Source organism: Crinia signifera, chromosome 6 (assembly GCF_055691185.1).
Source record: "Crinia signifera chromosome 6, ASM5569118v1, whole genome shotgun sequence".
NCBI lineage: Eukaryota > Metazoa > Chordata > Amphibia > Anura > Myobatrachidae > Crinia > Crinia signifera.
The window spans coordinates 162,471,960-162,486,209 of record NC_139222.1 but is presented as its reverse complement, the minus strand read 5'-3'; the positions used below and the strand labels follow the sequence as shown (position 1 = coordinate 162,486,209).

The window sequence follows — 14,250 nt, the reverse complement described above, 5'->3', positions numbered from 1 at the left end:
ATATAGTGCAGATCTGCACTATATAATCTAAATTGTGCCCCTCCCATGCATGCCGTGCGATCTGATCGCATGGGGACTCTTAGTACGGCATATCGCCCCCGTGTGTACACACCATTTGTGTTGTATTTCAGGAAAATATAGTAAACACACTAGGTCAAGAATGTTTTTCTTCTGGTGGTTAATGCACGCCTGCATTGGTTAAATAAAAGCAGTAGTCTATTTAGCACAGTGATTCATTTTGTTTGCAATAGACAAACAAGGCATTAATTAGAAGCTTTATGACTTGGTGACCACAAATGCAGGGAGTGGTAAAACAGATATTTGATCACTTCCAGAATCATTTGAACATAGAAGAAAAATGTTTTCACCAATTTAAAAACCTCAGCTACACAGTTTTGTGTAAGAGAGAGATACAAAAAAAACCTAACAATAAAAAACCCCAAACAAATGTAATAAATATAAAATGGCTTTGAAATGTAGAGCAGGAATCCAGTGAGGTTTAAGTTTTTTCTGTCAGCAAAAGCAGGACTTTTTTTTGGCAGTGCGTTACAGAAAATATTTGGCCATTCACATCAGTCCCTGCCACAGTGAAGTTACCATCTAATACTACTTTCAGACCGCAAACCCGTGTCCAACCCTGCATTTTGAACACGGGTTTGTCCTTGCGGAGAGCCGTGTCAGACTCTTAAATTACCCCTTTCACATTGCACTTCAACCCGGGTATTCCTAGGATGTGTGCTTACACACTTAAACCGTGTCCGGGCTGGAAAACCTATGTGTGTCATTAAAAATGGCTCACAATAATGATGTCACATAGGAATCAAAAGTGAGGGGTGGAGATTGTTCACAGCATTGAAGCAGCAGCAGCACCCCTAATGTTGAGCAATTCCCTCACCTCCTCATATGTCCAGAGAGGACACATTGCTGGAGAGCAGGCTGTAAAAGTGTGGAATACACACTGGACAAGTGTGGATTGCAGGCTGAAGAAGTGTGGAGCGCAGGCTGGATGGTGCCTGTGTCCCGTGGTCCGCAGCTCCAGCGTGCGGCTTGTTGTTTTCTGGGGTCAGACTGCTGACCTCACAGGAATCCACCAATAGCGGCATTTCATAAACAGCAGTGTCGGATGACACGGGTCGGGGCCTTTCTGACCGCACAGAAACACGTGTTAGAGCCGTGCCCAACCCTGGTAAAGACAAGGGTTGAAAAGCTGTGTTGCTCAACACGGGTTTTATGAGTGTGGTGCTTTCATACCGCACCTTCACCAGTGTTTAAGCCCCGCGAACACGGCAATAACCCGTGTTCACAGTGCGGTCTGAAAGCGGTATAAATTTCCTACAACATGTACGCACAAAGGTTCATTTTTTTTTGTCAGAAATAAAGCAAAACATACCAATATATTTTTGGATTATGGGAGGAATCCACCCAAGCAAGACATGAAAACATAAACTTTACACAGTTAGGGCTATGACCTCAGTGCTGTGAGGCAGCAATGCTAGCCATTACACCAACCATGCTGTGCACTCTACTGTACTTTCAGGCAAACAGTACATTGTTGCCAAACAGTACATTGCTGGGATGTTGGAATGCAATAATATACACTATATTAAAGAACATTACTAAAAGCATTGCACCTCTAGTGCAATTTATATGTTCATTTTGAATGGTACTTATGATAATCATATATGTAAAAAAAGTTATGATTATAGTTTTTGGAGAGATTTACTTAACCCAAATCAGGCACTCCTACAGTTCTACCATTACCATTGTGCTGTGCAATGATGATGCTGCTGGCACCTCTAGCATCATGTCCAGCATACAATAGCTGATATAGAGTATATAGAAGCAGTTATTTGAAGAGGTCCATTACTCATGCACTTCGTACTATGCTCAGTTGGCTTGTACGTCACTCGAGGCACTTATTCTCCTTGACTGAATTGGGTCACAGTGGGGGAACACAGCTGTGCTCGCATGGGACACTGAGAAATCAAGCAGGGGGCCTGGGTGAAGTGAAAATCAGAATGAAAAACAGCAGACTGCTCTTATTTCATTGCAGAAAATCAAAGAGGAGTATAAATTGCAAATATTTCAGGGTTTTACTGTATATTTACTAGTCCCTATAAAAGCCATATTTCAAAGTTTTATTTTAGAAACGGATTATGTAGCAAGTAAAACAGAGGGGTTTGGTCACACCATGGCCTCAACTGTGCTTGCGTGGGTTTTCTCTGGGTTCCCCCACAATCCAAAAATATACTGGTAGGTTAATTGGCGCCTAATAAATTAACCCTATAATGTCGGTGTGCATGTATATGTGGTAGGGAATATAGAATGTAAGCTCCACTGGGGCAGGGATGGATGTGAATGCTCAAATATTCTGTATAAAGCGCTGCAGAATGTGTGCGCGCACTCTATATATAAAACTGGTAATAAATAAATATTTTTATTTAAAAATTAAAAATGTAAGCGCTGGCTTGTTAGCCACACCCAACAAGGCCTTTTATCGCTTTAAAAAAATTAGTAGTATATTCTTGTAAGTGCTGATAGAAGTCTTTCTTACTGTTTTGTACACACATATGGCATTAATATTGCCGCACAGCTAATACCATGGACAATATGGGCAAAACATGGCCATATTTCTCTTCTGTTTTATTGTATAAACACATGTATTTACTGACAACATGCAACTAATTATGTCCTACGCACAACAGTCATAACTAGCCAAAATCATTTTCATTAGGAACAACTAAAGTTTGGGTACAAACATAATGGTACTTGTGAGTTATCCGGGCGTCCGATTTTGAAATCGGGTCGGATCGGGACATCGCATCGCATGCGACCATCGGATGCGATGCGATGACCCGATTTTTCCATAGGAATCAATGTTAAAATGGACTGAGTCCATTTTAACATGGAATTCAATGGGAAAAAGGGTCCTTTTCATACCCCTACTATCCAAGTGGGCATGAAGTTGGATATAAACCTGTGGCGAGCGTAGCGAGCCACCGAGCCCGAAGCGTGGCGAGCGTAGCGAGCCCCGCGAGGGGACACGGAATACCGTCCGCTCGCCACGCTACGCTCGCCACGCTTCGGGCTCGGTGGCTCGCTACGCTCGCCACAGGTTTATATCCAACTCCATGCCCACTTGGATAGTAGGGGTATGAAAAGGACCCCTTTTTCCATAGGAATCATTTTAACATTGATTCCTATGGAAAAATCGGGTCATCGCATCCGATGGTCGCATGCGATGCGATATCGCATCGCATCTGATTGTATGCCTTAACTTAAGGCATACAATCAAAAAATCGGACGCCCGGATAACTCACAAGTACCAACATAATTTGTCATCTAATCTGATGTTTAGCCATAATTGCACGCTGCTGCCTGTTTGCTCTACACATCAGATGAGACGATCCGGCAGCCGAATGCAACCAATGAATGATATACTGCACGCTAGATCATATTGTACTGTGTGTAGAGGAAACCAATATATCATTACATTGGTTTGCCGTGATCCACATCATTGAAATGTGTAACCAGCCTAAAGGTGTGTACACACTGCAGGATATGCGAGTCCTGATGCGATCAGATTGCATCGGGACTCGCATCTCACGGCATGCTAGAGGGACACAATTTACATTACATATAGTGCAGATCTGCCCTCTCTATCTGGCTGCCGATTTGCACTCACACATGAGCGCGCATCGGGCTCGCAAAGTGAGTAAAAAAAAGAGTGCGATTTGCATTCAATATATCTATATATCGGGAACATCGGAAGCCAAATCTTACTGTGTGTACACACTATAAGGCTCTTCAAAAAAATAGAAGTTATAATATCAGCCTTCAAAATAAAGATAAGCAAAACTTTTACATTATTTCCAATCTCCCAATTATTGAATCACACTTCGTAACCACTCCACAATCCCTATTAAGACCTCACACATTTGACAAGGACTGAAAGTAAAAGGTGATATTCCGCACTGAATTTGGCAGAGAAAAAGCATTTGAATCGATAGGCGTTTTAAAAAGTGTGTTAAAAAGAAAATGACACCTTACAGTGTTTCACTCTAACCACACGTTCTGCTTTCAGCCGAGTACACACTGAGGCGATGTGTACCTGGACAATATGGAGGCCAACATGTTGTACAGTGCATACAAATACGATCCATATAATGAAGGGCAGAGTGACCTCTCGGTCTGTCATTCATTACATTGCAGTGTCGCCTGCGATATGGTTCAACGGGCCACGTGAAACGCAGCCATCTGGACGATACTGTATGCTAACACTGCCTGATCTGAAGGAATCAGAATGACATATTGGCTGGAATCTGCATAATTGGGCAGAAATCGCTCCAGTGTTTGCAAAGCATTACTTTCTTTTGTACAGTGAAAAAAAAAAAAGTTTGTTGAATTTGTTTGTATATAAAAAGGTTGTAACACAAGCAAAATAACATTACTTTACTCAAGACTTACCTGTGAAATAAAAAAAAAAAAAAAAAAGATTAATATTTATAATCCGGTACTCCATTTACACCCACTTTGCAAACTAGTATAGGCAGAAAGGTTTGTTTTGACACAACTTAGTTATTCACTTCCATACTGCAGCACTACTGGATCATTTATATATGGGCAATATCATCATGCCCATCTAAGTGACACTGGCAGTATTGCACCATTAATGGGTGGCATACTGTAGTACACTTACCGGTACTCATTAGGTGTCACAGATGGTAAGCTATTGCTGCATACCATCAGAAGTTAGTCAAAGGCTTGTATATAAGAGAGTGTGAACATTTACTATTTTGCATCTCTGAGACAGAAGCAGAACCTTAATTTAAATGAGTTTTATGAAGGGGAGTGGTATGATATCCTGGCGGTCGGGCCGTGGATCACCCCACCGCTGCGGGCTCGCTACGCTCGGCACACTATTTTATTCTCCCTCTGTGGGTGTCGTGGACTCCCATAGAGGGACAAAGTTCCGGCATTGCGGTGGTCGGGATTTTGACCGCCGGGATAGTGACCGCATTCTTTATGAATTATTGGTCTACTATCAACAAAGCTTTAGGAATGATCAGTGTCTATGACATTTAACTTTAGTAGTATCTGATAAAGAAAACAATTCAGGTTTCTTTGTGGCACAGAAAAGGGAAACTCTTTATTAGTAGTGCATGCAGGAAACTATGGGACAATATGGTAGGTTTACATTCTGTGGATTGAAAAAGACATTTATGTGTTACACAACGTTATTTGCACACAGGAAGTAACTGAAATGTCCTCCTTTCTAAACAAATGTCTATAATAATGCACAAATATTTATAATAGAGAACAAGAGTAATATATAATGGAGCGGGATATAGGAAACTATCTAGAAAGAGATTAATTAAAATGGAGCAAATGCTAATGGACCAATGAGATATGAAGTCACTTGCCAATATCCTGGTTCTTCTAGCCTTGTGCATTCAGATGAAATAAAATGGACTAACAGCATTGCAGACCTTGAGGACTTCTACAGTCATGGTTGGGGTGGTAAGTCTGTCTTTCACTTAGGTATATAAGTGAAAGGAGAAAATAAAAAAAGTGGAATAATAAGACTAAAGACAGAAAGTGGAAGTCTTCCTGAGGGGGACAATGAAATAGAAGATCATATTAATTATTTCTGCTCAGTGTTCACTGCTGAAAGAGAGGGGAAGGGACCACAGTTAAGTTGCAAGTATAGTCAGAAAACTGAATGAGAAACAAGTACATTTACAGAGGAGAAAGTCCTCACAGAGCTCTCAAAACTGAAAGTGGATAAATCAATGGGGCCAGATGGGATACATCCAAGGATACTAAAAGAGCTTAAAAGAGGAGCTGTTAAAACCAATAACAGAATTATTCAACCAGTCACTAGCTACTGGAGTAATCCCTTTTGACACTGTCCCACATCGCAGACTGTTAAATAAACTTAAAAGCTTGGGATTGGATTCTAAGATAGTTGAATGGATAAGAGCATGGTTGCAGGACAGAAAACAGAGAGTTGTAGTGAACGGAGTACAGTCAAAGGAGGGAAAGGTTACAAGTGAGGTACCCCAGGGATCTGTACTTGGACCAGTGCTTTTTAATATCTTTATTGGTGATATTGGAAATGGAATGGAGGGTAAAATGTGCCTTTTTGCAGATGACACAAATGGTATGCAACAGGGTAGACACACCAGGAGGGGTAAAACAAACGATTGATGATCTAGGTAGATTAGAGGAATGGTCAAGAGCATGGCAACTACAGTTTAATGCCAAAAAATTAAAATCATGCACTTGGGTCTCAAAATCCAAAGACTAAATATAGTATAAATGGCACTATAATGGAAACTACTGAGGTAGAGAAGAGAGGGATCTAGGTGTCACTATTTCAGGGGACTTAAAGGCAGGTAGGCAATGTAACAAAGCAATGAAGGAGGCAAGTCAGATGCTTGGTTGCATAGGGAGTGGTATCAGCAGTAGAAATAAAGAAGTAATAATGCCACTGTATAGGTCATTGGTACGACCTCATCTAGAGCACTGTGTTCAGTTCTGGAGGCCATATCTCCGGAAGGATATAAATACATTAGAGACTGTACAAAGAAGAGCAACTAAAATGGTGCATGGCCTACATCACAAAACGTACCAGGAAAGACTAAAAGATCTTAATATGTATAGTTTAGAGCAGAGAAGGGAAAGGGGGGACATGATAGAAACTTTCAAATATATCAAGGGTTTTAACAAGGTACAGGTGGGAGACATTCTTCACAGGAAGAGGAGCAGCAGAACACGAGGACATGCACTGAAACTAGAGGGAGGAAGAATCAGGGGAAATGTGAGAAGAATTACTTCACAGAAAGAGTAGTAGATAAGTGGAATAGCCTACCATCAGAGGTGGTAGAGGCAAATACAGTAGTACAATTTAAACATGCTTGGGATAGGCATATTGATAAACTTACAAAAAAATAAGGATCAAATATGGTTTGAGGTAACAGGTTTAAAAAAGGGGCAGACTAGATGGGCAAAGTGGTTCTTATCTGCCGTCAAATTCTAAAGTCTATCCAAAGAATATCAAAGCCCTCCACATGTGGCAAAGGAGAATGCTTAACCTCATGGCTCTACCGAGCTAGCAATACCAAAAGAATTGACCAACGCCCACTGCCCTGGGAGATCTCACCTAACCTATAGAAGAGGCACAGAAATAAGGTAGGTTTTAGAAAGAACCGATAAAGCAAACATGAATAGTTGTGCAATGTATATGAAAATAGACAGTAATGTCACTGGCAAATGGTATCTATTCAGCATAAGCTGTAATGCTAGTGTTCACGCTAGGCTGTTTTAGCAGGGCGCAGCGCCCTGCCCAATTTTTAAAGGACAAATCGTGCCCTGCCGGTTTACCAGCACCCTACTAAAACAGTTGACCAGCATGCGTGAAAGCAAAGGAACTAGGAAGAGCTTGGGGGAAGGAAGGAAGCCCAGCACCTCTGTAGTTGGGGCACGCCCCCAACAGTGACAGCGGTGGTCTGGACCGCATACTTTTGAATGAGGTGCATAGACATGTGTCGACCGAGTTTCCACACTCCTGTGAGCCGGAGCATGACCTCGCATTTAGAATTCCTGGGTAGGCCAGAGTAGCGGCAGGTGTCCTGTTCCATGGTCTGTTACTGCACTGTAGCCCCGCCGCTGCTGAAAAGACAGAAACTGCCTCCTCTCCAAATCCCAAAAGAGAGCAGAAGCTGAACAATAGCACAAATGGTTAGCACACATCTTTATGTTATAAGGCATCTGACTGGGGAAGCTCATCATTTGTTTGTGCGAATTAAAACTTAAAGGTCCATACACACTGGGCGACTATGTCCAGCGTGTTTGGACAGCGATGATTGCCTTCATCGCTGGGGGAAAAGCCGCTCAGTGCATACACACTGAGCGGCCTTTTCCCCTGGCCAGAGCAGACGGTTGGGTAGGACAGCTTCGCATAGTAAGGAACTATGCAAAGCAGTCCATCTGCTGGTAATACCAGCAGATGAACGGCTTTTACGGCAATGATGCAGGAGTGCGCAGCAGCGATCACCGCCGGGCCATACACACTGGGCGGCTTTGAGCTGTAAGCTGCTCAAACCTGCTGTTTTAAAGCGACTTTCACCTCAAAGTCGCCCAGTGTGTATGGGCCTTTAGACAGACTTTGAGACCACTTCACTTTCATTTAAGCCTGGCCTACACTTGCACCTGACAAATTACATGTAACTCAAAGTTCCTCATCAATTCACACTTTGCAGTAGATTGGTTGAGCCCACAAAAATATAGGTACAGAGGACTTCAATTAGGATATTAAACAAAGAAGCACCAGGAATGCAGTCAATTCAGTAAAACCAAATGGTTTATTCAGATTGTGCAAATTAAAGGCTCTGGAACATTTTTTTTTTTATATTTAAAAGGACTTTATACAACAGTGGTCACCTATGTTATCACCGATACTAACTTTGTGAAACTAAAACAATCTTAAAAAAAAAAAAAAAGGACAAAATATAAAATGGAAACGTGTAATCTCTGCTGCAACCCTTTGCACTGAGGGGGTTAAATAGGCAGCTCATTTCCCATACAACGCAGCACTGCTAGCTCACAATAGAGCTCTCTCAGAGGAGGCCCAATTCAGGAAGCCAAAATATTCCCCTTCTGTAGCTTTCCCATCGACTAGACCCACCCTAAAACTTTGTTAGTTGGAAAAAAAAAATATGTATGTATAAAATGGGGCATTTACTGATATAAGTCAAAGAAGACAGAAGTGTATGCTGCACAGAAGAAAAATTTAATGAAAGTAGCATCTCAACCCAGTAATCAGAATTTGTATATGCTCTTAAGTGACTTAAAATCTCAATGCGCTGGCGGTGACCTCTGAAATCAAATAAGGTACTAAAAATATATACAGTTATTTGCCAAGTGCAATCCACAGTACAAAAAAGGGGATTTCTTTTGTGGAGGAACAGTTTTATAAATTGTAATATCAAAGTTTTAGATTGATAATATAATTTATAAAAGTGTTCCTCCACCAAAAAAATAAAGAAAATATTATCTTTTTTTTTTGCTTGGTCTACGATAGTTTAAAAGAATGATTGGTTATTGTACTGTGCAAGCTTGCAGTCATATTCACGAACAAGTGTATTCAACCTATTTTATTATAATAAAAACAAAGCTTGAGATCACACATTTACATTACATTGGTAGGTATAGAAGACTTCTTACTTCTAGGTGCATGCTGTACACCATTGGTGTCAAACTCATGGCCCTCCAGCTGTTGTGTAACTACACGTCCCAGCATACCCTGCCACAGATTTCTATAATTATATAATGGATTGCTAAAACTGTGGCAGGGCATGCTGGGACCTCTAGTTCCACAACAGCTGGAGGGCCTCGAGTTTGACACCAGCAGCGATGGAATGAAGGAACTTGCATGCCTCAAGAAGAAACGATAGGTAGACTATAGTACATATAAATATTCTGAAAAACGTAACCACATCCACCACCAAATATTCTTTCTGTTCAATTTATTTTGTTCAACAGCTAGGAGTAAGCTTATTGACCTCATTATAAAAAGGCGGCCCTTATCAGTTAAGTAACAAGCAACAATAATTAAAAGGAGAACATGGAGAAACAAAAATACATTTTTAATGTTGCTTTTACATGGTTGGCCATGCCAAATATCCTCTCCAATATTAGCAATCATGTGAGCTAGGTCACTATAAGCTGCGTGTGTACTGGCTCAAAGGAAGCACAGATGTAGCCGGTTTCAGAACACACTGTTCTTGGGAGTGCTTGCATACCAGCTGACAAGCACAAGAAATCAACCCAGCCTCCCACATTCCATTTCCTGAACAAACTAAACACATATTCTGATTGTAAAAAAAAAATGATGATGATCAATGTGAAAGACTGCAAATATTCCAGATTTAATAAAAATAAATAAAAAAAAAGCATTCTGGAATTGTTTAATGAAAACTGTACAACCAAGAATTTGGAAGACACCTATGTGATATTAATAAATGTTCCGGAACGATAATCTGATCAGTATGCACCCCATACACACCGCGCTATTTTTAGCTAAGTCGCGGTGGTAAATACAGTTTTTTTTTTTGCAACAATACCTTGGCATCTAAAGTACCAGGAGATCAGATCGCACGCTGATATTCAATTGAAGGTGGATAATGCGCTGATTATGTTCGTGTTTAGCACAATCGAGCATTAAAACGGGTCACTTATTACCTAGATCAGTTAGTCACCCGAGAGACGTAAATGCAGAAATGCTGGCACAGCCAGGCAGCCATACGTGCAATGGTAGCTTGTATCGCACTGCTGCTCACCCAAAAGTGCTCACTACTCTATGGAATAGCTTACACTTTTGAGCAAGATCACAAATGCAGCAGGTGTCACAAATTTGTGCTAGTGTGTGCATTATATTCTCTTGTTTTCATTAATATCCCTAAAAATCAGTCACAATGAAGGGGGGTTTGCAATCCTCCGCTGCTATTGCTGACGGGGAAATAGCTGCGGGGCCTTATTCAATGATGTCTTTACTGACAGCAATGAAGAGGGATCACGGCAGAACGAGCCCGACTGTCGTCCCGTTCTGTTGAGATCCCGGCCGTAGATCGACAATCCACGGCCATTTACGCGGACACGCCACCGTCGCCGATGAGCAGGCGGGACATTGAATTTTAATGAACCACTCTAACTAGATTGGAGCTTCGTCATACAGTACTTTTCTTTATTTTTTGTCTAAAAAGCAAAACTTTAGGTGTCTTGCCGGAACGAAAGATATTGACTTACAGCAAAACGCTTTTGCACGTAACTTATTCAGGTCAAGTCACAACTTTTCCACACATATCTCAATTTCAACTTTTTCTAATGGACAGGCCTCTAATATTTATATATAACTTAACTGCATGAAACAGGCCAATCAGAGTCCGTGTCTTACTAGATGCACATCTGCAACTTTATGTAAGTGCCACTACAAGCCATTTCTGGTGTGTATTTGTGCGTCCTGAATGTGCAAGGATTGACTCGCCTATTTTCAGAAAGTACATTTTTCACAATAAACTACCAGTCCATAGGATTTTCACCAGTCCTATGGCAAGTGAAGAGTACTCATCTGAATATGGCCTTCAATATGAGCAACTATTTCAGCAACACACCCATAACACAAACCATCTCTATGGTGGAAATTTAGATGAGAGATTCAGAAAGTGAGATTTGGTAAGAAGTTAGGTGTGATGTGAAAGGGCTTACCGGTTACAGCTAACATGGTAATACGAACTGGGTAAAAAGAAGGGTTCTTACCGGTTCGTTGCCGTGCAGTGTGAACGGGTTCAATCGGGTCAAGCGTCCGTTTCCCATTCACACTATGGAGGAGGCAGCACTTGGAGCCATGCCAGCTCTAAGCGCTGCCTCCTCCCCCGCCCCCCATGACGTCAGCGAACCAGCAATATTGCCGGTTCGCTGATGCGATCTGAACAGACCGCAAATGCAGGGACGCACCAGGTCCTGATTCGACCCTGCATTTGCGGTGTAAAAGCAGCATTACACAACCTACAGTACAAAGTATCAGTATTTAATGGGAAACAAATGCAAATGCAGGACAAAAAGGGTCAATAGGAGGCATTCTGGATTGGTTCATCTTGTATGTTAAGGGTAATTGTACCATAATGAATTTATGCGATTGCTTCATGTAAAGATCAAACTTATTAGTTACAATTGCTTGTGATAGGAAAAGGCAACTTGAAAATACAAAGGAAGCGAAATGCCCTGAAGCAATAGAAAAATAAAAAGACATTGTGTACGCAAACATATTCAACATCTATTTCTCTTCCCATCACACAGGCGGCACATCTCTCTGACACCTAAAGGTTCAGCATATATGAAAATCACATTAGCAAAGCTGCAAGGGATTTTCATGGCAAATTATTACAGGAAAAAGCCTTGCAGCCTGAAAGACAGCTGAAGAGCTTTACAAATCTACTTTACTGGCTGTGCACTGGATTTACATGACATCAAAGCAGGCAGATTTTAACCAGACCCTAAAGGCCTGTATTATTTTGAGCAGTGACAGAAATAACCCTGTTGCAGTGGATACAGAAACCACCAAAGAGGAGCGCAGGAAAGCCAGGCATCCCCTAAATACGCGCAGAATAAAATGGCATTAGGAATACAGGGGCAGATTTATTAAGCTCAGTGAAGTGATAAAGTGTCTGGTTTTTATCAATCAGCTCCTACCTGCGAAAAATTACAGGCCGATTGGCCGGTGATAAAAACCAGACACTTTAAAGGCCCATACACACACAATGATGTGTCACTTACGAAACATTGTTAACGACCATCATTCACTTTCTCCCTTGAAAGATCATAAATATTCAGAAGAACGTTCGCCCTGCACGATGGTAACGACCATAGCCAAATATGCGCACCATCGGTTGTCGCCCGTCGTTGAAGGCCTACACAGTAGACTATGTATAACGATTCACCTCCAGAACGACATCCTTCATGGTCGTACAGGGAGGTGAATATAATGGAATCGTTTATCGTCGTTTGCCTGCTATCGTCTAGTGTGTATGGGCCTTTACACTTCACTCAGATTAATAAATCTACCCCACAATACTGTACAACCTGATTACTACATACAGTACACACACTATCTTAACAGAGTGCAAAAGTATGACGCTAGAACAGGTGTAATACATAGTACAGGTATCAGGTCTTATGCATAGAGGTTTGATTACTTACAGCCATAATTAATTCAAAGCCGTGTTTATATACCCGGACAGGCGATTGGTACTTCTGCACCATGGTGACGGTATCTTCGTGCACACTTTAGAAACCTGCAGAGGGGGGAGGGATGGAGATAAAAAGCTTTGATGAATAGAAGGGGATTATTATGGGACAATTTTATAATACAGACATATCATACAAACGTATAGCGGGTGCCCAATGCACTATGTACTCTAATCTAATGAAAGTATTCTGCACTTTATTCTGCTGGCATTCTAATAACAGCTGCCCCATTTCATCCTATGCTGCCTGCCTCCTGCACTCACATAAAGGGAAGACCAGTGACATGACACTGAGATACTACAGAACCCTCCATCAGCTTCTATTTGAGTGTTTTCATCATGTAAATTATGTGAAGCATGCAGGAGTCCTCAGCACTCATCATACACTTGGCTACTGGCTCTACATCAGGTAATAAAAGGGAATGCATGTTTGTTTTTATACTTCAAGCAAATCGCATTACTATCCAAAATCCTTTCATGAGCAGTACAGTCCCAGCTATAGCCTTCTTTGTAAAGGTCAGGATTAGCTAGATCTAGACTGAACAAGTCAGAACCCTTAAGAGGAAAACAATTGCAACTGTTTCTTGGAGTGGCACCAACTGCATGTAAAATTATAAACCGTTCTTTCGCTCATTCAAAAGAAAAGGAAAAACTAAGTGTCTGTTGGTACACCTTATTTATTCTAGGTAAAAGTATACCGAAAATAAATAGGGGTTACAGTACTGCTTGGAGGCGGAAAGGAAAGACGCAATCTTTATTTTACAGGCAGGCTCAAATTTCTCAAAGCTGCTAATGGTACAAATGAAAGCATTTGTATGTGTTCATGGGACAGGAGGCATAATTCAGACCAAAGCTGCAATTTTTGCAGATGGACAAAACCATGCTGCACTACAGATGAGGCAGATGTACAGTAACATGTGCAGTTAGTTTGGGTGGGGTGTGTTCAAAAATAAATTTTTAAACGGCAATCATTTACACTGCAAAACCAGTGTGATTGTACAGTGTAAACCAGTGATTTTCAACCTTTTTACCTTGCGGCACACTAAATAAGATTTGAAAATTGCCAAGGCACACCATGAGATCCCCACAGGGCAAAACACATTGGCCCCCACAGGAAAAAAACCAAACCTATTGCCCCCCCATATAAAAAACAATCACACTGGTCCCCACAGGTAAAACAAATAAAATACATTGGCCCTTTAAATGAAAAGAAGAGACCAGTAAATAACACTTGAACTGGTGGTGAATGTAAACTAGTTTGGGGATCTCTAGATCTGGAGGCACACTTGAGAACAGCTCAAGGCACACTAGTGTGCCACGGCACAGTGGTTGAAAAACACTGGTGTAAACGATTGCCGCTTTAAAAAAAAAAAAAAAAAAAAAAAAAAAAAAAGAGATTTCTCACCAAATCTTTCCCTTTCCGGTTCTCTCATTCTATTACATT

The 14,250-nt window shown here is 41.2% G+C and overlaps 1 protein-coding gene across 2 annotated transcripts in view; it reads right to left on the bottom strand.

Moving 5' to 3' along the window:
• The window catches only part of SEC14L1 (SEC14 like lipid binding 1), a 42,121-nt gene that overhangs the window by 20,710 nt on the left and 7,161 nt on the right, over window positions 1–14,250 (bottom strand). For both annotated transcript variants that reach the window (XM_083147863.1, XM_083147862.1), the window contains exon 3: window positions 12,760–12,854. In XM_083147863.1, the coding sequence (XP_083003989.1) occupies window positions 12,760–12,822 (63 nt within the window). In that variant the 5' untranslated portion in view covers window positions 12,823–12,854. The remainder of the gene's footprint in view (window positions 1–12,759; window positions 12,855–14,250) is intronic.